A 23,258-nucleotide genomic window follows, 5' to 3' on the forward strand; every position below is an offset into this window, starting at 1 on the left:
TTTGTCCCCTGCTGAAGGATCCAGCAGCTCTGACGGCAGCGACCGACCTGTTTGAAGAACATGTGAGGAAGAATCACCCGCAGGTCGATCTGATCGTCGGTAAGAAGCCAAAGCAACGCGCCTCAATACAAACCAGTGTCCTTTACCTGATGAGCCGTAAAGGACCAGTGAACAGAGAATTGAAATAGCATCTTGTGTGCGAGTTGCATGTACTGTACGTATAGCAGATATAGTTATCAGTTCTACAGATGTTTTTCTCTATTATCCATTAATGTGAGACACAACGGCAGAGTGAAACCGTCTCAAAAGGATCAGACCGTGTTGAAATTCACTATTTACTGTTTGACTTTCCTACGGAGGCCTATACATGTCAAAAATCTGTGTGTGCAAAGGAGATGCATGTGCGTGTAAAACTCTTTTGCCAGCGATTTCACATCGCTCCTGCAAAGAACATCTAAAAAAAAAACAACATGAGGCCACCCTGATATTTTCGAGTGCAAGATGACTGTCATTGCTCGCGAATAGCTTTCTTTTGACAGGAAGTGGGTGGACTTAGTCAGCTCCGTACCTCTAAATATAATTGGGAAATTAACAATCTTGACTGGCATCTCACAAATGTAGTGAAGTAAAAAATACATTGTAATACGGGTAGATGAAGTCAAGCATTCTGATTGGTTGAGAGTGAGTCACTGGGCCTGCTGTATTGAGCCATAATGTGCTGTATTGAGCCATAATGTGCTATATTGAGCCATAATGTACTGTATTGAGCCATAATAACCTGTATTGAGCCATAATGCCCTGTATTGAGCCATAATGCGCTGTATTGAGCCGTAATGTGCTGTATTGAGCCGTAATGTGCTGTATTGAGCCGTAATGTGCTGTATTGAGCCGTAATGTGCTGTATTGAGCCATAATGTGCTGTATTGAGCCATAATGTGCTGTATTGATCCATAATGTGCTGTATTGAGCCGTAATGTGCTGTATTGAGCCATAATGTGCTGTATTGATCCATAATGTGCTGTATTGATCCATAATGTGCTGTATTGATCCATAATGTGCTGTATTGAGCCATAATGTGCTGTATTGAGCCATAATGTGCTATATTGAGCCATAATGTACTGTATTGATCCATAATGTGCTGTATTGAGCCATAATAACCTGTATTGAGCCATAATGCCCTGTATTGAGCCGTAATGTGCTGTATTGAGCCGTAATGTGCTGTATTGAGCCATAATGTGCTGTATTGAGCCATAATGTGCTGTATTGAGCCATAATGTGCTGTATTGATCCGTAATGTGCTGTATTGAGCCATAATGTGCTGTATTGAGCCATAATGTGCTGTATTGATCCATAATGTGCTGTATTGAGCCATAATGTGCTGTATTGAGCCATAATGTGCTGTATTGAGCCATAATGTGCTGTACAACCTCTTTACCTGAGCGTTCCATATCAGTGCTCACTCAAAATAACAGGTAGATTTTGCACGACCGTTAGTTGTCACTTCAAGCTCGACAGTTACCAAACATGTTTTGTGTGAACCTTGATATTTTTGTAGGTAATGACTATTGACGAAAATAGCAGCAGACTAATTAGCAAAGAGCGAGCACGTAAAACTGGAAACTAAGATGAGGAATGAAAAAGAGTTTCATGGCTAATGACAAAATCGTGATGATTTCCAGTGAGAGATGATTACCGTTGGTAATTGCTGGCCATCTGCTGCATGTCGGGCCTAACGACACCATTGAACCCTCGAACAGTACATTATTGACGATACAGTACTGTCTCTTGTACCCTATTGATTAAATACGTCTTTGTAATGAATATTTTGCTGGGTACCCCGTTGTGTTTCTTTGTGTTCAGGTCTAGACGCTCGTGGGTTCTTGTTTGGGCCTCTGCTCGCCCAGCGGCTGGGCGTCGGCTTTGTCCTCATCCGAAAGAAAGGCAAACTGCCTGGAACCACCATGTCTGTGGCATATGATTTGGAGTATGGCAGGGTTAAGTACACACACTCACTCATGTTGGACTGGTCGTTTGAAAGTATTCCTCAACTGATTCCCAACATAGTGTAAAAAGAGTATGCTACCCTCGTAATGAGTGCGTGTGTTGGACTGGGTCATATCAGGTGTTTTTATCCTTTTCGTCCCCGGCACGATGCTGATGCCACTTTCCTCGTGTTCCTCCAGGCAGAAGCAGAGGCCCAGGAAGATGCTGTTGCTCCAGGACAGAAGATTTTACTCATTGACGACCTCCTGGCTACTGGAGGTGAGGAGCCGGAGTGAGAGCCCTTTGAGGCTTTGGTGAAGTCTGTTAAAGTCGTCATATGAACCCCAAATGACTTCTAATAGTGTTTTTTTTTCTTTCCTTTTTTACAAAATGTATTTGTAAATAATAATAATTCAACCATATTTCGATCATTACTATGAACATCCAGCATGACCAGAGCAAGATTTCCCAACAATGCCTTTTCAAGCCGCCCCGAGTTTACTCCATGGTTCAAGGCCTAAACAACAAGCTACAGAGTTGTCTTTATGAGACGTGCTTGTAAGGATAATGACCTAAAGAATCACAATAAAACAAATCCTTGGACTGTTACCAAGGATTTTAGTCAAAAAACGGTGTCGTTCGGTTCAAATTGAAAAGTTGTAACCTTTTATGCCTTAATATGCTCTCATTGGGGCATGCTGGGTATTAACATTTGCATAAATCTCTGCTTAAAACGCGTGATGCGATCAAAGAAACATCCTCCAACCACGCAAGGGGAAAAACTATCAGGCCGCATTTAGATTTTCCAGGAACTAATATACAACCCACAAGGATGTGGTTCTGGAGATCCTGTAGGAAACACCGGGCTAAAAGCTGCCGGGCTAAAAGCTGCCGGGCTAAAAGCTGCCGGGCTAAAAAGCTGCTGCTCTACAAGCTGCCTGGCTAAAAGCAGCCGTGTTAAAAGCTGCAAGGCTAAAAAGCTGCCGTGCTAAAAGCTGCTAAGCTAAAAAGCTGCCGTGCTAAAAGCTGCCGGGCTAAAACTGTTGTGCTAAAAGCTGCTAAAAGCTGCCGTGCTAAAAGCTGCTAAAAGCTGCCGTGCTAAAAGCTGCCGTGCTAAAAGCTGCTAAAAGCTGCCGTGTTAAAAGCTGCCGTGTTAAAAGCTGCTAAAAGCTGCCGTGCTAAAAGCTGCCGTGCTAAAAGCTGCTAAAAGCTGTCGGGCTAAAAGCTGCTGGGGTCGAGGTGCTCGTGTTTAGTAGCCGTCATGTTGACCGAATGGCCAGAGGAATGACGGACACTATCTGATGCCTATTGTTCATTCATAAACGTCACCCAGCAGTTATTTATTTGATGAACCTTTCAATTTGTTGTCCCGTACCGTATTTTGAAGTCAAGTTGCAGCGTCTGTGTTGCAGGGACGCTGTTCGCAGCCTGCGAGCTGATGAAGAAGCAGCGGGCCGAGATTCTGGGCTGCCTGGTGGTCATCGAGCTCAAGGAGCTGCACGGCGCCGACAAACTGAAATCACACGCCGTGTTCTCCCTGGTGGAGTACTGAGGAGCCGCACCGCCACGACGGATGACTGGTTCCCAATCATGTGCTTCCTGTGTAACCAGCACCAGAAAAAGTCTTCAAGTTTACGGTTTTTGTCATTTCAATCACGGACTGACGGATGTATTCATTCATAAATCTTTTAATGCTCTGGTGCCGTGTCTTTTGACATTCCAGCTGGTTTCTGCGAGTCTTTAATGAGTTTTAAAATGTCTTAATGTTCTGTTTCTTTTGCCTAATGCATCCCTGTGTGCCTGAACAGGAGGAAGCAGGAGGACGCATTGATACTGTATGTTCGAAAGGATTATATGTAACGCAATATGTTCTAAAGTTTAAAACTGTTTGCCAATCAATTTTGTTGTTTTTTGTTGCACGTTTTTGTCCGTCGTAAGCAAATTGTATTTGGTTTCTTGTTTTGTTTTATGGTGCTTTTATTTTGAAGGCGAGAAATAGTCAAAACGGAAATGGGGGTCGCCAATTAACGGCTGAATTAACGGTTTTAACGGTCAATTTTGAATAAATGAAGAAACGAGTTGGCAGGATTTTTAAAAGTGTTTTATTCTTTACAAAAGAAGAAACGGCGCACTCCGTTTTCACGATATTGTTCGCCTTCAAAATAAAAGCACCTTAAGACAGGAAATTAAATACAATTTGCTCACGGCAGACAAACATGTAAACAAAAAAACTACAAAATTGATTGATAAACAGTTTCAAACTTTAGATAATATTGCATTGCTTACAATTATACTTTTATTTTTGTCTCATCAGTCAAAAAAGGTTTCTCCCTCTGTATATTAAATATTTTACACTTGTGTAGATGGTGTATATTATATCTTCTGTGCACATTGTTGGACGGATGAGGATACACTAATGTTAGTGTTAGAGCCAAACATTTCTTATAAATACAGCATTTATCTAACACAATATTGTTTTACATAAAAATAAATAATTTCCCTCCTGCTTGTTGGCACGCTCCTGCATTATTTGGGCGCTTGATCTCTATCTGCAACTTAAATTATGTTTCTATAGCCACTATAACATCAAACAAAAACATTTTTATGGGCATTAGAAGCTCAAATACATATTTTAACGACAATAATTGTCTATAATGAACGTTATATTTTGAAGTTTAACACATTTGGCCCATGCATTAGTGAACTAAAGACTGTGGGTTTAATATGAGATGAATTTAGATACTAAATTCAGGTCATAAAATATTGATGAACGACTATTGATTTGTGCCAAAAAGTAAGTGTGTGTGTATATATCTATATATATATATATTTATATATATATATAGTCCTAATACCTTACAGACCTAACACATTTCCAGAAAATAACAGCGAATATAACAAACCTAGGACATATTGCTGCATCAGTTTGCTCCCCTCGATGACTCATCTCCAAGTGGAGACACACTGGAGGTCAAAGGTCACGGGTCAGCAACAGTTGCGTACACGTGCACGAGTTCATTGCTAAACTGACAACAGGTGTGACTGAATGGTCGTCCATGTCAGCTGGTAAAATGAAAATGTCCCGTCTAGTGTGTTGTGTGGCAGAAAGAAGCAATTTCTATATGAAATAATGTTTTTTTTACTACTTACTACTTATAATCCAGACAGGATGAGTACATAGGTCGTCACCAGCTGTCAGATATGTAATGTAATCATTGCCCTTTTGATTCAGAGATATTTAATAAAGACTGGAGGCAGCAGAACTTTGACAGACGCTTGTATTTCTTAAACATGATCGTGAACACGGATCTCAAAAAAAGAAATTGGAAACATTCATCAGTTCTACATCGTAGAAAATCGATCCTTAAAAAGTCAACGCTGACATGAAAAACTAAACAAAGCACAGTCACTAGTCACAGAAATGTGGTTTAAAACAACCTCTTTACAACATGGGAGTGCAATAAATACCAGTACGCGGGGCTGGTCGTACGTATCCGACCATTGAACACAGCAAAACCGGCTCTACTGTCCACAAATCATTGAAATCCACAAAATATTGCACTTCTAAAAAGCCGACAGCCTTCAGGTCAGTCGGCTCGGCAGCGAGGAAATTCACCGCCTTGTCATTTGCGCCTCAGAGTCTCTCTTCCTCTCGCAGTCGGCTGCTCAGCTTGTCCAGAACGCCGCTGAGCTCCATGCTCTTGTTCAGCTTCAGGTAGAAGTCCTTCCTGATTGGATGGATGATCAGCCAATCAGAGGCCACTTCGGCCAGCAGACGGATGTGTTTCTCCATGTCGCCTGTTTCATTGGAGAGCAGGAAAAAGCTGTTAGGAGGCGGCGACGACTTTTTCCACGACAAAAATACTGTTTAACGCTACAGTTCAAATGACTGCCGGTTGGTTCTCGGCTCTCGACCCACCTGTACTGAGAGCGGACCTGTAGCTGGCCACCATCTTGTTGCAGGCCGCTTCCATGATCAACGCCGGTTTCTTCTCCGCGACGAAAACGTTCCGCAGAATCCGGGCCAGCTCGGGAAGCCGCGACATCATCAGCAGACGGTCCTCCTGCGCGGGGTTTCGCGTCATGGCCGCCTGGAGCTTCTCGGCTTCTTTAGCGCGAATCTGAACCAAACAAAAACACATGGATTAAAATCAGAGCGGAGGGTTTTCTGGGCGGGGCAAAGGTCAATTCAAGTAAAGCCCTCCTGGTCCACTCACCCTGTCCAGCAGCGACTGGGACACGCCCTTCAGGGCGCTCGGTGGAGCGGACGGCGAGCTCTGAGGCGCCGCCGGCTCTTTGTTCTCTGCAGCGTTTCCTTCTGTCTTCTGCGCCAGAGCCACCAGAGCCTTCTCCATCTGAAACAAATTACATTTCATGGAGAACGTATCTGTTAGGAACAATCCAGTAGGCGTTATAAAACCCGAGCACGGCATTGAACCTTTTGAAAACCGTGCGAAAATCCTCCGACGCACATTTTAAGTCCCAGCATGCCCCATTCAGACCATCTTTTGGCATTAAATACTTAATATTTTTACATTTTTAAACTGGACACAGTTTTTTGACTGAAACTCCTTCCTAACAGGACAAGACTTTGTTTTATTCTGATTCTTTAGGTCCTAATCTTTCCTAAAAGGTGTTTTATTGACGCTCCAGGAGGCTTTTTTCTGGACTCTGGCTCATATCATGCTGGATGTTCATAGTTATTATCAAAATATCTTTTTAAAGTGATTTTTTTGCAGTTATACATTTTTTTCCCAAGACTTTGCTGAACAAATACAGACAATAAACACAAGTATTGGAATTAATTTGGGGTTCCTACAACAACTCAAACACAGAGAAAAGGAGGTCTAAGTAGACAAAACGGGTTAAAATCACGCGTTGATAATGCATCATCCCTGCTGTCAGAACATGGACCCGGTACCTTGGGTGTGATGAGGGAGCGGGCCTTGTCCAGCACCTCCTGGGCGGTGGTCAGCGTGGCGCCGCGAGGAGGCTGAGGCAGCGGGCTGACGGCGACGGCGGGCACCGTGTCCACGCTGAAGCGAGGGTGCCAGCGGGTCAGTTTGTCTTCCGGGACCGACACCGGAGGAACCAACGAGGACAGGAAGCTCTGCAGACAGACACGGGTTCATGAACACTTCATACCGCCCACTCTTCCTCTTGCCCGCCTCCACAGCATCGTACAAAACCTCGGCCTCGTTGTAAACCTGACTGTACGAAGCCGTAACGCTTCAGCTGCTGACCTTGTGGTGCTGCTTGACGATGGAGAGCAGATTCAGGTGGAAGATGTTTCTTCTCTCCAGGAGGCGAGAGGCCAACAGGACGGGACGAGCCTCGTTCTGGTCTGAGGAGGAAAAACACCCACAAATATGTTCATTCATACATTCACACAGAAAAAGATAGGACTCATCACCTTGATAGAGAGCTGAACAGAGTTCAACTTGTAGTATTTTGAGTACGAACCAGAGGGGAGGACGGGCTCCACGGTGAGCTGGCAGCAGCCCTTCTTGACGCTGCTGTTGAAGGTCGGGACGTTCTTCTCCTGCCTGAACGTGTAGGCCTCTGGGAACACCGTCTTTATCTGACCGGCGTGGCTCTCCTCAAAGCGCCTGGAAGAGGAGGAGAAGTGACGGGTCAGACGCTGACGACCAGTCCTGAGCTCCAGGAGGCCACAAAAAAAGGACGCCAGTATCAAGCGAGGGGCAGCGCTGTATCGCCAATAATGCACTGTTATTTTGAGTGTGCACTGATATGGAACGCTGGCGTAAACAGGTTGTACAGTCATTTATGGCTGAATGAAGTACACCCCGTGATTCAATCTCAACCAATCAGAACGCTCGATTTGATCCAGCCGTATTTAAGCAATAAGGCACGAGAGGCAGTACTGTATCGTCATTAATGTACTGCTCAAGGCTTTTGTTACACCCTGAACTGTATACGGGACTGGAATGCTCTGGTAAATGTAAACAAGTTGTACAGTACTTTATGGCTGAATAAACTACACCTCCGCCACTCGTATTATAATTAAACATAGATGTCCCTCTAAATTACAACAACAACATAAGGATTAAACATATAATATAATATTTTAAGTGTTGTGCAGAGCCTTGACATCAAACCCTGGGGAATAAGGGCAGTAAATTCAAGACAGACATGCATTACTTTGGTATTCCTGGTACTGTCCGAAATACTGTCGTTACATCACAAACATGACTTAAAATAATAACTCATCCTCCATCTATATATACACATTTCTATGTATTGAAGTACAGCCGGGCCGTCCCCTCCGACCTTCCACTCACTTGTGCATCATGTCCTGAACTCCCCGCTTGACCTTGGCGAAGGTGGCGGTCTCGCAGCGGTTGTGCAGCATGGCGACCACCGTGTCCATACTCCTGAACATCTCCGCCAGCACTTTGTACTGGAACGGCAGGGACAGGCCGGGCGGGCCCGCCTGGGCGAGGGCGTGGTACCGCTGGTACGCCGGCGGCTCGGTGCTGGAGGAAACAAGAACAAAAACACGTTGGCTTCTGGTTCGGCGGCCATGCGGTGTCACTAACCTGCGCCGCACTCATCGGCGTCCGGCTCTAGCCGTGTGTGTGTTTGCACGCTCACCTCTCCGGGGTCGGCGCCTCGCTCTGCTCGCTCTGCTTGGCCTCTCGCTCCTCCTTCCTCCGCTGAGCTTTAGCGGCGAGCTCTCTGACTCTCGCTACGGTGACCTTGAGGGCCTTAACGTCGGAGTTGGCGGGCGTGGCGGTAGTGTTGGTGACAAATGGGGCTGTTTTATGAGCAGCGGAAGCGACCGGAGACGAGGGAGACGTGGACGCTGACGCCTGTGAAGACGCTCTGGTTGTCTCCTCCGCATTGCTCTTGATCCTCTGAAGGCGAGACTTGAGGGCTGCAATGCCCTCTTTACACAAAACCTGGAAGAAAGGGGAATATAAAAGGGAGGTAAAGACAACTGAGAGAGATGTGTGTGCACGTGGTAAATACAACCACATGTGAGGAGGTCTTTGCAGGATCTGCAGACAGTCCATACACAATGGTACCTTGCTTTCCTGTCCTCTGGTGTCCGTGCTGACTGCAGTCCTCTGTGGAGAGATGTCGGCTGGGAAGTGGCGCTGGTTCTCAGCATTCTGCCCCGAAAGAGGAGCTGCAGGATCCGGGTGCTGCGGGGTCACCTCACCGGACAGGGACTGGAGACACACAGACACACACACAGTGTCACTCTGTCTGCACAACAGGCTCACAAACAGTGTCATGGCTGCCTCATTGTTTGTAACAAATGGACGCTGCGTTACCTGCGGGCTGTCCGGAGGGAGCACCAGCTTCTTCCTGGCCTTCGTCCTCGCTGCTTTCACCGGAACGGGGGCTTTGAAGTCCGGGCAGCCCTCCTCCTCCTGCCGCCTCTTTTTGGCCGTGCTGTGAGCGTTGGTGGCCGAAAACACGGCGGCTCCGAGGTCGAACTCGGTCTCCGCCGAGGTCCGCTTCGGGGTCCGGGGACTGGAGGTGGGACTGTGCGCGCACCCGCTTGAACAAACTCCCTGCGCGCACCCGCTAGAGCAAGAGCCGTGGTCCAGCTCCACCGCCTCCTCGATGACCCGGACAAACTCTTCGTGGACGGAGGACGAGCGGAGGAAAACGCCGTTGTTTCTGGAGGATCTTGACCTCGTGCTGGCAACGTTGGTCCCGGTCTCGGACGACGAGTCGCGGTCGACGACGGCGCTCCTGCGCTGCTTGGTCGGTTTCACCGGACCGGCGAGCCCTTTCTTCCTCTGGGCAAAGAACTGCGTCACTCTCGGCTGCGCCATGTTGCCGCTGCGTGAGGTGGACACGAGAGCCGCGAAGGGAAAGCGAGTCTACGGCTCTGTGGAGTCGGGAACAGTATAAATACTACGCGCCGACGACGGGTTTCACACTTCACAGGAAGAAGAAAGGAAACTCGCGCGAAAAATGACAAAGCCCCGCCTCTTCCGGTCGCGCTATAGAAGAGGGGGTTCCTTAAAGACGCGGATGTTTTTCATTTAAACCCGTTTTGACATTGTGTTTAATCACAAACAATGCTATCAAACAGATCTGTTGATTTGATTATTTGTGTCATTTGTTCTTTTATTCTTAAATTATTTATTTTTTCGAGAATAACAAAACCACGCCTCTTCCGGTCACGTAATAAAAGAGGGCGGTCCTTAAACACAGTCGCTCTGCCTTTCAAGAATAACAAAGCCCATATAAATACGTCAAGCACATTTAATTGTTTATTTATATGTAATTCAAACGAATAAAATAACTTTTATAGAGCAAAAAGAAAGTCTTCATCTTTTTTTCAAGAAATTAAACTGAATGTGTTAAAAGTTTAAGGGCATTGTAAATCCTTCTTGACGCTCATCAGCTGCCTCCCATATCATGATCAATGGCCAGATTAATGTAAATATCCCCTCACATTTACATGTCAGTACTCTGCGTTAATCATCTCTTCAGCACTATGACACCTCTTCAAATCAACTCAGCGGCCCTTTAATCACATACTGTGTGCTTCAGTTTAATCTTGTTTTGCAAGTTTAGGGGATAGGCACCTTAAATACAATTTATAAGTTCAATAAACTGGATTGATTAAGTCAGCATTTAACGACTTATAATTACTAATCTATTCCACACACACTGTATCATGAATATGAGAGGCTTAGTGGACATTTTCAAATAAGCGATTCTTTCACTGCTTGATGAAGAAGCCTGATGGATTTGAGGGCAGTGAGGGCCAAGAAAAACGGGTGAGGTCACCAAAAAGGAAAAGAAAGATGCAGCTCTGTTACATGTTACGTATTTTTTTAGGTTTCCTTTTGGGGGATTCTGTCCTGAGATCCACGTATCCCAAAAACATCCTGTTAGAATTTCTGTGATGTAAACTAAAATAGTAATGAATCATTTGTCAAACTAGCCGCCAGGCGGTGAAAACACGGCTCGTACTGGGACGGTTGTGATGCCTAAACGCCTGCTTAAACTAGATTACATGCTTTGTTGATCATAATCACTTGCATGCTCATAGGCTCGGGTCATTGAGGCCTGATTACATATTTACATATGTTAGATATTTACATATCTGTTCTGGTTTAGCCCTATATGCTAACTTCTGGTTTAGCTCTATATGCTAACTTCCAGTTTAGTTTTAGATGCTAACTTCTGGTTTAGCCCTACGCTCATTTAGCCTGTATGATGTCTGGAGGACGGCAAATATGCTGATCAACCGTATTTGTTCATCAGTGATGAAGAATTATTGACTCGTCTTATGTTCTATACATGCTTTAAAATTGTGACTTTGGCTCATGAACGTTTGAACCGTTACCCTGCGGTGGATAACTTCATCGATACCGAGTCTCACTCCAAACTAAATGAAGACGTTGGCAGTAATATCCATCAATGTAGTTCTCAAATGGGGGAGGGTGGAAGCACTCCATGGGATATGGCATTTTTAAAATTAGTATCCATTCAAAAATCCATAAAAACACGTTATTTAATAAATATTCTAGATAAAATAAAATAACCCTTAATAGTCCATCAGTGGGGAAATTACAGGATTACAGCAGTACAAGGAAATACAGATACAAATCAAGTAATATAAATAAACAGTAGAACAGAAATAAAACAAAATGAAAAATGAAACAGTAAAAATGTGTATAAAAGTACTTAAACGTAATGGGTATTGCACGTGTTAGGTATTGCACCAGGTAGATAGATAGATAGATAGATAGATAGATAGATAGATAGATAGATAGATAGATAGATAGATAGATAGATAGATAGATAGATAGATAGATACTTTATTAATCCCCAAGGGGAAATTTGTTGTCAGAGTAGCACCCAACACTTTACAGACACCAAATGGAATAAACTAAACCAACAAAATAAAACATAAGAACAGGGATGACAGATATATACAAAATAAAAATAAATTATATGTATATATACACACACACACAATATGATACAAATAACTGTGCAGTGTGTATTAAGGAAATTAAATTAAATTAAATGTAACAGAGTAAAGTATATATACACAACAGAATATAATAAGTGTGCAGTGTGTATTTAAGGAAATAAATGTAAGTTTAAACAGAGTGTGCGAAATGCAACGTGTGTGTAGTGTGTATGAAGTGTAAATCAACACAAATGTAAATGTCACCGTGTACATAGAGGTGAGTTGTATATTATCTTATTTTAGGGGTTAGGGGGTACGTCACTATAAAAGGTTGAGAACCCCGGATGTAAACAACCGAACCTCCTTCCATCGCGGAGTCGCTCCTATTTTTCCACACACAACCGTGTACAGAGGTCATGTGGACGCCAGGGGGCGCCCTAACACACACCATGTCATGTATTGAGGGGGTGAAGTCACGAATCTGACACCAAAACTTGAAGGAAGACTTAAATCCAGCACCAGCGGCCTGTACTGATGACGAGTCTACAAACAAGCAACACATTGCGGGACCCCCTTGGCAGCCCGGTATCATGACGTTTTAGACACTCTTCTCTTCCTGTTTTTTGTTTTTTTTGCTGAGCAGACACTTTCATATCCAACACGTTGTGCGGGAGCCGCGAGCTCGCGCAGTGTTTGGCTGTGAGCTCGCGCAGTGCACGCGGCGCGGTGGAGAATAGCTCCTCTATGAACGCCCTTTCTCCAGACGACTGCCTGTGAATCACATTTTCCACCTACAAACACTGTTACTTCAGACTGGGGCTCACATGCAGCCACACGTTCCTCCTCTCCGGTAACTTCTACCTTCACAAAAAAAAAAAAGAAGTCGGGCAACTTTTACCCGCGCGAGAAAAGGCAACAAAGTTTCTTTTGAAGACTTTCTCCTCAAGTTTTTCCAGCTGTTTTTTGTGTGTGAATGGTTGATAATGAGCGAGTGTCGGAGGAGTTGTGTCTTCATTGCTTTGTCACTTTTTAGTCATCCAACCCCAATGGAGCCGTATAGGTTAGCGCGCGCGTGCGTGTCCTGATCTATGGAAGGTTACTTATTGATAACCCGTATCGAGTATTGATCTGGAGGCTTCCTGCCATGGATCTACAGGTGATTGTCCGCGGGCTGTACTGCTTTCTGATGCCCGCCGCGCTGTTGTCAGGTAATTAACTCACTTCTCGTGTTGTTGTGAATACTTGAAACTGTATTGAACTTGTGCCAAAAGTACCCGTGACGTGACGTGACGGCTGACACGCGTAATGTAGTCCCACACTGACTGACTGTGAGGCTGGGAGATCACTCCGCTGCGACTTTCACCGTTTTACAGCTTTTTCGTCTGGTGTCTGCTTACTGGAGGCTTCCAGACGGCTGATGATGATGATGATGATGATGATGATGATGATGAGGGGGTAGTTAAACACTTCTTCATTCAGTTGAATACAACCTGCAGTCTGAGAGGAATAGGTGTGACTGGACTCTGTTGTTGTTGTTGAAAAGATGACTTCATGTCACTTTGGGGTTTATATTTTCTTCTTTAGAATGATGTATGACTTCATATCTATTTCAAATGTCATACGTGATTTTGTGTTATAAGCACATTATTTATTAAATGACTGATGTTTCAGTTCGTGCTCTGGAGCCAAAAGCCAATGGACTTTCAGATTATGAAACGTTTACTAGTCCTCGTGTGCAATAACAACTGTTCAGTTTCTACTGAAACATAAAGAGTGTTTAAAGGTCTGGGGCACAGAATAATGTTCAGTATTTAGATTACGCCTCTCTAAACTGATTATATAATATATTGCTTCAATAAAAATGTACAAATAGACAATTATAAATCACTAAATAAATGAGACTAACTACATTTAATAAAAGTTACATTTATATCTCTATATGTATAGATCTACATGTATGTGTATATATAAAAAACGGAAGAAGAAGCATACCAATATTACACCTGCAGGATTACAGTCACATCCATGTACACACTGGATAATTGACGTTGTGTTGTGTTTGAGGTGTCTTTTCAGAAATGATTATGACACTCCAGTCTGAAGGCCTCTAGGAAATAACTTCTGAGGATGCAGGACTACTTTGTTGCCGCACCACAGCTGGCTGCAACAGTGGCTCTGCCACAGCTTCAGCACTTTACCACGACTATGCTTTTAAAATACCCATTCATGTGTTTTCTAACTCTTATTATTTTACGACAAGTTGTGTGAATTCACAACTGACAGCTTGAGCCAGTTAAAGTGACAGAATCCCAGTGAGACACGCTGCTGGTGGCAGCAGCAACACTCATCCCAGCGTCACCAAGGAGGTGTGAATGAGATTTCTTTTTAAAACACATCATTTGCATATTTCATGGGGTCGGATGAGAGGGCCTCATGTCTTCATTCTGCTCTTAAGTGGGTTTGCTTTTCCCTATCGGGGGCATTTCATCAGAAGTAAATCCATTTCTGATGTTGGATTAACCGTTAATCCAACAAAAGGGGAGAAAAAAGGCCACAGATATCTGGCTAACCAGCTAATCTCAGTCTGATACAGGGATTAGATCACATAAATCAGAGTTACACCACACACACACACACAGGAGAAAACACAGGCCGTTTGATCATTTTAAGCTCTTTTGGCTTGTCTGTATCTCTATCTATAACTCTCCACCAGTTTATGAACAATCTGTTTTCTGTTATGAGAGGTTCCATACTGTGTGTGTGTGTGTGTGTGTGTGTGTGTGTGTGTTGGGTGATAGAGAGAGAGAGACCGGGAGAGAAAGAGAAAGCAAAGAGCGTGTGTGTGCCTTCTGACAGGATGTCTCCCGCTAGAATTTGCAGTATTTCTGTTCACACGTGATGACTAAAGGAAGTGAAAGTAGCCAATGAAGTTACTCTGACACACACACACACACACACACACACACACACACACACACACATCCAATATGTCGCTAATAAAGTGGTGCAAGGTAAATAAACAAAAAACTCCAGTGCAGTAGTCCCGCTGCAGTGTGACTTGTCTGGCCTTGCGTGTTATTTTTGGCAGTGAAGTGGTCCCACTTCAGCGCTGTAAACACAAAGCACCATCAGCGCTCGCAGCCTCAGGGATGTGTGTCTCCCAACGGCTCCGTCTACAAACCAACGACCGACGTCTGTCAAACTCCTGAAGAGTGACGATTTCACGACGCTAGCCGGCCTCGGCGAGTCTGCTAACCCGAGTCAGCGTACAGGCGGGAGGTTGTGGGTCAGAACGACCCGGAGCTGAACACACTCGCTGCCCCCGTTACCTTTACGTCTGCTGGGGAAGCTTTCAGGGTCCTGGAAAACCACCAGCTCCCAGGACCTCCAGTGGACTGCCAACATAGACACCATCGGGACAAACGGCCCGGCAGAGGATGCACTTCCTGCGCCGCCTCCGCTGTTCCAAACATGTCCCGAGGTTGGCTGAACGAGCCAATTGGCGCGTGGATTGGTCACCATCTTCACATGATGATGCCTTCGTAGTGATGTTCATGTTTTAGCTGTTAGCTGTTCCCTCTTAGCGTGTATAGTTAGAGTCAAATCCCTTGTGTGTGTGTGTGTGTGTGTGTGCGCTTACTTGGCCATTCAAAAGTTCGATCTTCCTGCGTCGCTTCACAAAGAAATACGCTTAAGTATAGCTTTAAATTTGCCAATAATCACATCATAGCCACTGGAAAGTAACTAACTAAAGAAAATCATGAACGGTCTCGGACCTGTAAACTCGAAGCATACGAGATGAGAACACCGTGCCGGTGACATCCTCAGCTCAACGGATCCAGACCGGGCAGTCATCAAAGGGTCAGCGTTGACGCGTTATAATTGACCACATATAAAGTAACAAGCGCTGCCGTCGTGAGAGCAGGGAGTCGTCCGGTCAACGCGCAGGTTGACGATTAAAAAGGTACCCCGAACATCCGGGAGTTTGTCTCTTTAACGCACGGTTTGTCATCAACATATCACAAGCAAAGTGACATTTAATTGGCTTTTACCTGTCAAGAGGAGGAGAATCCTGTTTCCAACTTGCCAGTCTGCTCCCCGAATGTCAATGTACTGGTGAACAGGTGTGTGTGTGTGTGTGTGTGTGTGTGTGTGTGTGTGTGTGTGTGTGTGTGTGTGTGTGTTGAAGAGTGAAGGCTTGTGACGAACTTCCCTTTGAGAATCAGACATTTCATAGACACAACTAGAGTTGTGTGATGCTTTCTTCTAACCTGAACTTTCATTGTCATGAAGAATATCTACAGAATATAACAATTTATATTATTAAAAGTTCAGATAATGTCATCAAAATAGTATTGAAGAGCATTAAAATGACCTAAACCTGGATCTGAATGACCACAGTTCACTGACGTCGTACACTGGATGGGCTGACGGAGACAACGCCGTGTTAGCAGATGAGATAGCAGCCAACCTGTCCTCATTACATCCTGCATATTAGTCACAGACAGTCTACACAAACAATAGTCATCATAGTCAGTTCACACAGTGAAGTGGAGAGATATTTTTTAGCTAAAAGAGCACTGGTCTCGGCACGTCGACTGGGTTTGTGGCTCAAAGTGGGATCTGCGTTCCTTATATCAAATAAGCCAAATAGAAACAAAACTCCCATTTTTTGAGAATGTTGTGTGTCGCGTATGACTCACTGTATGCCCTTGAACAAGACTTCACGGCTCAGTGGGAAATGCTCAGAGTGTGTGTGAGCTGTGGGGGAGTGAGCCGGAGAGAGAGAGGCCGAGTTTAGGCTTTCATCTCCACAGAACCAGAACAATTCATTCGGTTCTTCCCCAAAGATGTTAAACCCCACAGCCTTTTTCTTGACATGGGCTAAGTCACATTTTCCTACGTGCGAGCCTTTTCTTTTTTTCCCCCCCTTCTCACTTTTAATGGTGAAGACATGCTGTGGCTTGTTTGAGCCAGCGCGCTGAGAGCGTGGCACATCGGGAGAGTTCAGAGCCAGGACAGCATCTGCTGCTCTGACGGCTCGCTGGCGGAGCATTAACTCATGGAATTACTGACCGCATGAGCAACTTTACGGGAAAGGTAGAGGTGGACATGTCATGTGTGACACGTGTCGACGAGCACCTGCATTGTTTAATTCCACTTTACAGGGGACGAGGGAGCCATTATCAAGGGTTAGCACTCGTCATTTAGTGTCGTGCGACACCAAATAAAGATTTGTATTGAACATGAATACGGAATAGAGAATAGATGAAGAATGTGCTATGTGCTCCACTTGTAAAATTGTTTGCTTACCGTAACACATTTGAGAACCTGGCCTGAGGCCAGTCTGACAGCGGACAATTTCCACAGATTATAAAAGGAGTGGATGGTGTCAGATTGAACTGTGAAATGCATGAAGGCCAACTCATAACAAGAGATGGACCAACGGCAAAGGATGTGCAATATTATCATCTTACCGCGGTGCTTTTGTCCTGCAGCCATTGTTCGCACGTTTTATCTGAATATATATATATATAAACTGGATCCTACGTTAGCAGCGGTTTCGGCTGGATGTGTCCACACAGTTTTCTCTGAAAAGCTTGCGCCGATTAAGAGCGATAATCTGTGTGTGTTTGCTCTGTACCGGTTGTCTCAGCTTCACTGATAACACGTCCCTCATGAGAACAGACCTTTATCTGTAGCGTTCAGTCTCGAGGCCGGCCAGGCTCACTAACTCGCTTGTTCTTGAGCCTTCCACCAGATTACATGCCTCTAATCAGCTGATTGAATTGTGTGTGATGTTCTTGAATGCTTGGTTAGCCATTACATTCAGTTGTGTGTGCATGAGCCTGTCAGTGGCCTTCTGAGCCTTTTCTAGTGGCCTCAACAGAATAACAAAGGTATCGTGAACCGGGTTGTTATCCTGTAATAGTTAAACTACTACATTTTAAGAACGTGGCCCTGTTCTTAGTTTGTATTTTGAGTACTAAACATTACAATATCTTCTCAATTAACACCGTCGTTTCACGTTTTAACACATCTATTTGAGTTTTTTGGCGACCTTTCTTCGAGGCCTTCTTCAGGCCAAATGTCAGCTTTCACACTGGAAGCGTCAGAAACTGAACTAAATCCACGAACGTCCATGTTTTTAATCCTTCAGCATCAGTTCATGAAGATATTTTCCCTTCAACATTTGGACTTTTTCAGTCGCTCCTGCAGCTGCTGTCAGATTTCTGTCTGGTCACTGCCAATGACCCGAGGCCCCTCTTCACGTGTGGTGCGTCATGGAAGCCGTGGATGCGAACACGGCGGCCATGTTGGGAGCTTTGTTGCTGGCTTAGTGTACACACAGGGGACCAATGATTTAAACATCAACTACACATAAATTGCACTGTGTATTTATACAGTGTGTGTGTGTGTGTGTGTGTGTGTGTGTGTGAGAGGCCATTTTCTTTCCACAAAAACAGGAAAGCTGTGAGCGTGGACTCACACACACACAGACACACACAGTTGGAAAGCACCTTCATCTCATTTCGCTCCATTGATTAGTTTTAAAGAGCTGACGGACGTCAAATTGGAGATAGAATCTCTGACAACTTGCAATTTTTTTTCGCCAATACAAAATAAATTGGTACAAAGTAAATTTCAACATGGCCGTGCCTTGATATCTTTTCATGAATGGGAAAAAAATAATGTGAAATACAGGTTTTTGACCCAGTTCAAAGCACATTGAAGGTTTCATCTACTTAAAGGTTTGTTTTGCCTTCATGGTGGACGGAGAATAAAAATATACAAAACAATCTTTATGACTTCAAGTGAATCAGGACGGATGTTTATCAAAACTAAAACTATCTTCATAGACAGACTCACACACAACTCACGCAGTAAAGCAAGTGCATCTCACAAGTCATTTGGAGTCTTTGTGTCTCTTTGTAGTTGTTTTGTGTTTCTTTTTCATCTTTTTGTGTCTCTTTGTAGTTTTTTTTATGTTTCTTTGTAGTTTTTTTATGTTTCTTCTTCATCTTTTTGTGTCTCTTTGTAGTTGTTTTGCATGTTTTCGTGGTTGTTGTGATCTCTTTGTGGTCTCATTGTGTCTGATTGTGTTTTGACTGTCTTTGTAGTTGTTTTTGTCTTCCTGTAGTTTTGGCCTGGAGGCCTGACACGTTGTCTGATCATTAATCTCTTCGTAGCTGCCATGTGTCTCTTCTGGTCATTTTGTGTCTCTTTGTACTAGTTTTGTATGATTTTCTATATGTTTTGGTCTTGTCGGGGTTGTCAGGTTTTTTGGGGGCTTCATCATATCACAAAGCTCAACAAATGTAGGATGCATCAGGACTCGTCAAAAAATACAATAATTTAGGGGCCTCATATTTTTTTTGTGGCTCTCTGTTGCCTTCCTGTGTCTTTTTGTAGTCTTGTTGTCTCTCTGTTGCCTTCCTGTGTCTTTTTGTAGTCCTGTTGTCTCTCTGTTGCCTTCCTGTGTCTTTTTGTAGTCCTGTTGTCTCTCTGTTGCCTTCCTGTGTCTTTTTGTAGTCCTGTTGTCTCTCTGTTGCCTTCCTGTGTCTTTTTGTAGTCTTGTTGTCTCTCTGTTGCCTTCCTGTGTCTTTTTGTAGTCCTGTTGTCTCTCTGTTGCCTTCCTGTGTCTTTTTGTAGTCCTGTTGTCTCTGTGTTGCCTTCCTGTGTCTTTTTGTAGTCCTGTTGTCTCTCTGTTGCCTTCCTGTGTCTTTTTGTAGTCCTGTTGTCTCTCTGTTGCCTTCCTGTGTCTTTTTGTAGTCCTGTTGTCTCTCTGTTGCCTTCCTGTGTCTTTTTGTAGTCCTGTTGTCTCTCTGTTGCCTTCCTGTGTCTTTTTGTCGTCACGTTGCCTTCCTGTTGCCTTCCTGTTGCCTTCCTGTGTCTTTTTGTAGTCCTGTTGTCTCTCTGTTGCCTTCCTGTTGCCTTCCTGTGTCTTTTTGTAGTCTTGTTGTCTCTCTGTTGCCTTCCTGTTGCCTTCCTGTGTCTTTTTGTAGTCCTGTTGTCTCTCTGTTGCCTTCCTGTGTCTTTTTGTAGTCCCTTCCTGTTTGGTGTATGTCTGTTTAAGCAGCATTTGGTAGCTGAAGGCCAGGCCTGACACTTTGACCATTCAGTAATGTCAGTAGACTATTCAGTAAACCTTTTCAATTCAATTTCTTTCTGTTTAGCACTTTGACCTTCTTTCTTTCCTACGTCACTGTATGCAAAAAAAAACACTACAACATTTGCAAAGAACTGCAGGCGTTGTTCACACTACATCCATGAATGTGCTGCAACTCTGTTACGTTGCTCACTCTGGTCACATGACATCTATTGCTTCTGTCCATCCGGAGAGACGGATCCTCCTCTGTTGCTCTCTTGAAGTCTTCTTCTCTTTTTTTTTGGGGAGTTTCTCCTGATCCAATATGTGTTATTGGGACAGGGGAGTCGTATGTGTGCACATTGCACAGCCCTGCGAGGCTAATTTGCGATTTCGGAATATACAAAATAAACTGAATTGAATCCCGACCTCAGACAGATAGAGATATCATGGACACTGTCCCTTTAAGAACGAGGAGAAAACAGCGGAGACAGATTCGAGACAATTTCTCATCACCTCAATTATTAGAAGTGTCAGCACGCGCCATTGTGCTGCCGACGATGGAGCTATTACGACACCTTCAGGGGCAGCTCCCACCACGGAGGAGCAGCTAACCGTCACCTGCCTTTTCTTTATATTTCATAATACCGCAGGCCTCTCTGACGACGGGCACACCGCGACTTTCGCGAGAACTCTATAGATACAAGCCTACCCTGCTTGTATCCACCGCCGGCCTGGCCTCAACCAGTAATTTGCTAATTACCTGGTCCTCATCCGAAAACTAGTTGAAGGCCCAACAGTTTACCAGCACCTAGCATTTAGCTGGTAGAGAGGAATGTGACTGACTATGCTCTTTGATTACAGACTGGAGGGAACAGAGGAGGAATTGAGGCTTCTACACCAAACACTGACCCGCTCTCTCTCTCTCTCTCTCTCTCTCTCTCTCTCTCTCTCTCTCTCTCTCTCTCTCTCTCTCTCTCTCTCTCTCTCTCGCTCTCTCTCTCTCGCTTGTTTCTAAAAATACTCTCTATGTAAACCTGGAAAGTGTAATTTTTAAATTCCTATAAAATATGTGTGTATGCGGATGGGCAGAGTCTGCATTTAGGTTGAAGATTCAGCTTCACACACTCAGTGGAAAAGCTGCTTCTGTCCTTCAATCAGAGGATCGGCGGTTCGATCCCGGCTCCACTAGTCCATGTCGATGTGTCCATGAGCAAGACACTTAACCCTTAAGCCTATTGCTCCCCGAGCTGTGCCGACGGTGTGTGAATGTTGTATGAATCTTAGATGCATGGTCGCTCCTGTCATCAGTGTGTGAATGGGTGAATGATGACATGTAGTGTTAAAGCACTTTGAGTAGAAAAGAGATAAGGAAGTACAATCCATTCATTCGTCGGCACAATCCGTGATATAGGCCACCGCATCCATCCGTCTAAATATTTTTGTCACCATTTTTAACAAAGGTGGCGCAGTGGGGTTTCCCAACTGCCAAAATGATGAATTTCTTTGTTCATTTGTGGAGCGTTGTTCCAGCTTGGTTGTCTTGGTGTGTGTGTGTGTGTGTATTAATTGCATTAAAGTGTAATTTAACTTCCTATTAATAGTTAACCTAATGTAAACACACACATATAGGCCGACAGTGATAACGTGTCTGATGCTGAGTGTGTCTGTCACAGTGTGAGGCTGGGATCTGACCTGATGTCTGGATGCAGATGAATACAATCGGAAACCAAAGCACGTCAGTCATGTAATTAAAACGCTATAACTCATGAAGCGGTGAGATAAAAATGCACGGTCAGGATTTAATTAAACCAAAACAGAACCGTTGTATTTAGCATTTCATGAACAAATCTCTTTTATCATTTAAAATGCCACAGAAAACTAGAAGTAACACAACTTACTAAAGGACATTACAGTGTTGAACATTAATAAAACTTGTAAAACACTAATAAAATTGCTCAAGTCAAGTAACTGTCTGAATTTTTAGTTTCCTGTCACGACAAGTTCTGTTATTTAACTCTTAATTCTCTCCAGCCGCTGCTTGTTGTGTGGAATAGGAAGTCAACGTGATTTATTCGCCACATAAACTTCGCAGGGCGGCTGTGGCTCAGCGGTAGAGCCAGTTCCTCTTTCAACCCTTCAATCAGCGGATCGGCTCTGCTCGTCCACGTCGATGTGTCTGTGGGCAAAACGCCACCTTCCTCCCAGAGCTGTGTGAGTGTTATGTGGACGGTTGGTGAGTCCTGGTGGGCAGGTGGCACCTTATACGGTAGCCTCTGCCAACAGTGTACGCATGAGTGAATGGGTGAAGTGTTAAAGCGCTTCCAGTGGTCGGAGAGTGTAAAGAACATTTCCCATTTATTTTAACCTAAAGAACAATATTTCTCTCAACCTAACAAAGTTGTTTTGTTTGAACCTAACTAAGTGTTTCACAATATTTTCCTTAACCTAAAAAAGTTTTGTCGCCTCAACCTAACTGATTTTGTTCCTGTGAAGACGGAAGTTTATTTTGAAAAGGCATATAACAAGCAACAAGCATTTATTTATTTTAACCTAAAGAACAATATTTCCCTGAGCTTAACAAAGTAGTTTTGTTGCTGAACCTAACTAAGTGTTTCATAATATTTTCCTTAACCTAAAAAAGTTTTGTCGCCTCAACCTAACTGATTTTGTTCCTGTGAAGACGGAAGTTTATTTAAAAAAAGGCATATAACAAGCATTTATTTATTTATTTTAACCTAAAGAACAATATTTCCCTGAGCTTAACAAAGTAGTTTTGTTGCTGAACCTAACTAAGGATTTCACAATATTTTCCTCAACCTAACTGATTTTGTTCCCGTGAAGAAGAAAGTTTATTTTAAAAAGACCGTAAGCGTGTAGCAAGCATTACTGGACTTGTGTTGCTGGCTTTCATGGGAAAAACCTTTCATAGAGATATCATATAAACCGTTGTATAAGGACACGCTTGCGTCAATTTATTCATTGATATGGAGACTTTTCTTTTTGCTGTTATTTTTGGTTGTTTCTTTCGTGGTTTGTTGGAGACGCCCTCTGGTCACATGACTGAGGGCTTCTCCCTCCTGCAGTGTTGTTTGCTCGTCCATTTTCTCAGAATTTAGTTGTTTTGATATCTGTCTGAACATGGCGTGCGACAGTATCTCAGGATTGGATTATTTCTAGTCCCAGGTTATTCCACTTTGTGAATGCAACCTGTAATATTCACTTACATGAAGTCTCTTTGAACAGGTTGCATGTTGGGTCCCTGTGACGTGA

General features: G+C 43.9%; 3 protein-coding genes across 3 annotated transcripts in view; 2 read left to right on the forward strand and 1 right to left on the reverse strand.

Annotated features, from left to right (window-relative positions):
- Window positions 1–4,780, forward strand: part of aprt (adenine phosphoribosyltransferase) — a 6,040-nt gene extending 1,260 nt beyond the window's left edge. The window contains exons 2-5 of the mRNA XM_068568150.1: window positions 1–99; window positions 1,861–1,994; window positions 2,184–2,262; window positions 3,396–4,780. The exon at window positions 1–99 is cut by the window's left edge and continues 5 nt beyond it. Coding sequence (XP_068424251.1) covers window positions 1–99; window positions 1,861–1,994; window positions 2,184–2,262; window positions 3,396–3,535 — 452 coding nt within the window. The 3' untranslated portion in view covers window positions 3,536–4,780. The remainder of the gene's footprint in view (window positions 100–1,860; window positions 1,995–2,183; window positions 2,263–3,395) is intronic.
- A 567-nt stretch (window positions 4,781–5,347) lies between these two features.
- cdt1 (chromatin licensing and DNA replication factor 1) lies at window positions 5,348–9,918 on the reverse strand. The gene is made up of 10 exons (XM_068568349.1): window positions 9,285–9,918; window positions 9,033–9,179; window positions 8,599–8,906; window positions 8,286–8,480; window positions 7,447–7,592; window positions 7,227–7,327; window positions 6,905–7,093; window positions 6,201–6,338; window positions 5,903–6,104; window positions 5,348–5,781 (listed from the first exon to the last, which is right to left on the reverse strand). Exons 1-10 carry the CDS (start codon window positions 9,792–9,794, stop codon window positions 5,618–5,620), a joined length of 2,100 nt encoding a protein of 699 aa, XP_068424450.1. The 5' UTR covers window positions 9,795–9,918; the 3' UTR covers window positions 5,348–5,617.
- A 2,801-nt stretch (window positions 9,919–12,719) lies between these two features.
- Window positions 12,720–23,258, forward strand: part of piezo1 (piezo type mechanosensitive ion channel component 1 (Er blood group)) — a 67,711-nt gene continuing 57,172 nt past the window's right edge. Inside the window, exon 1 of the mRNA XM_068567697.1 lies at window positions 12,720–13,104. Coding sequence (XP_068423798.1) covers window positions 13,041–13,104 — 64 coding nt within the window. The 5' untranslated portion in view covers window positions 12,720–13,040. The remainder of the gene's footprint in view (window positions 13,105–23,258) is intronic.

Source organism: Clinocottus analis, unplaced genomic scaffold (assembly GCF_023055335.1).
Source record: "Clinocottus analis isolate CAN_PGR_092001 unplaced genomic scaffold, fCliAna1.0.p SCAF_8, whole genome shotgun sequence".
Taxonomy (NCBI): Eukaryota; Metazoa; Chordata; class Actinopteri; order Perciformes; family Cottidae; genus Clinocottus; species Clinocottus analis.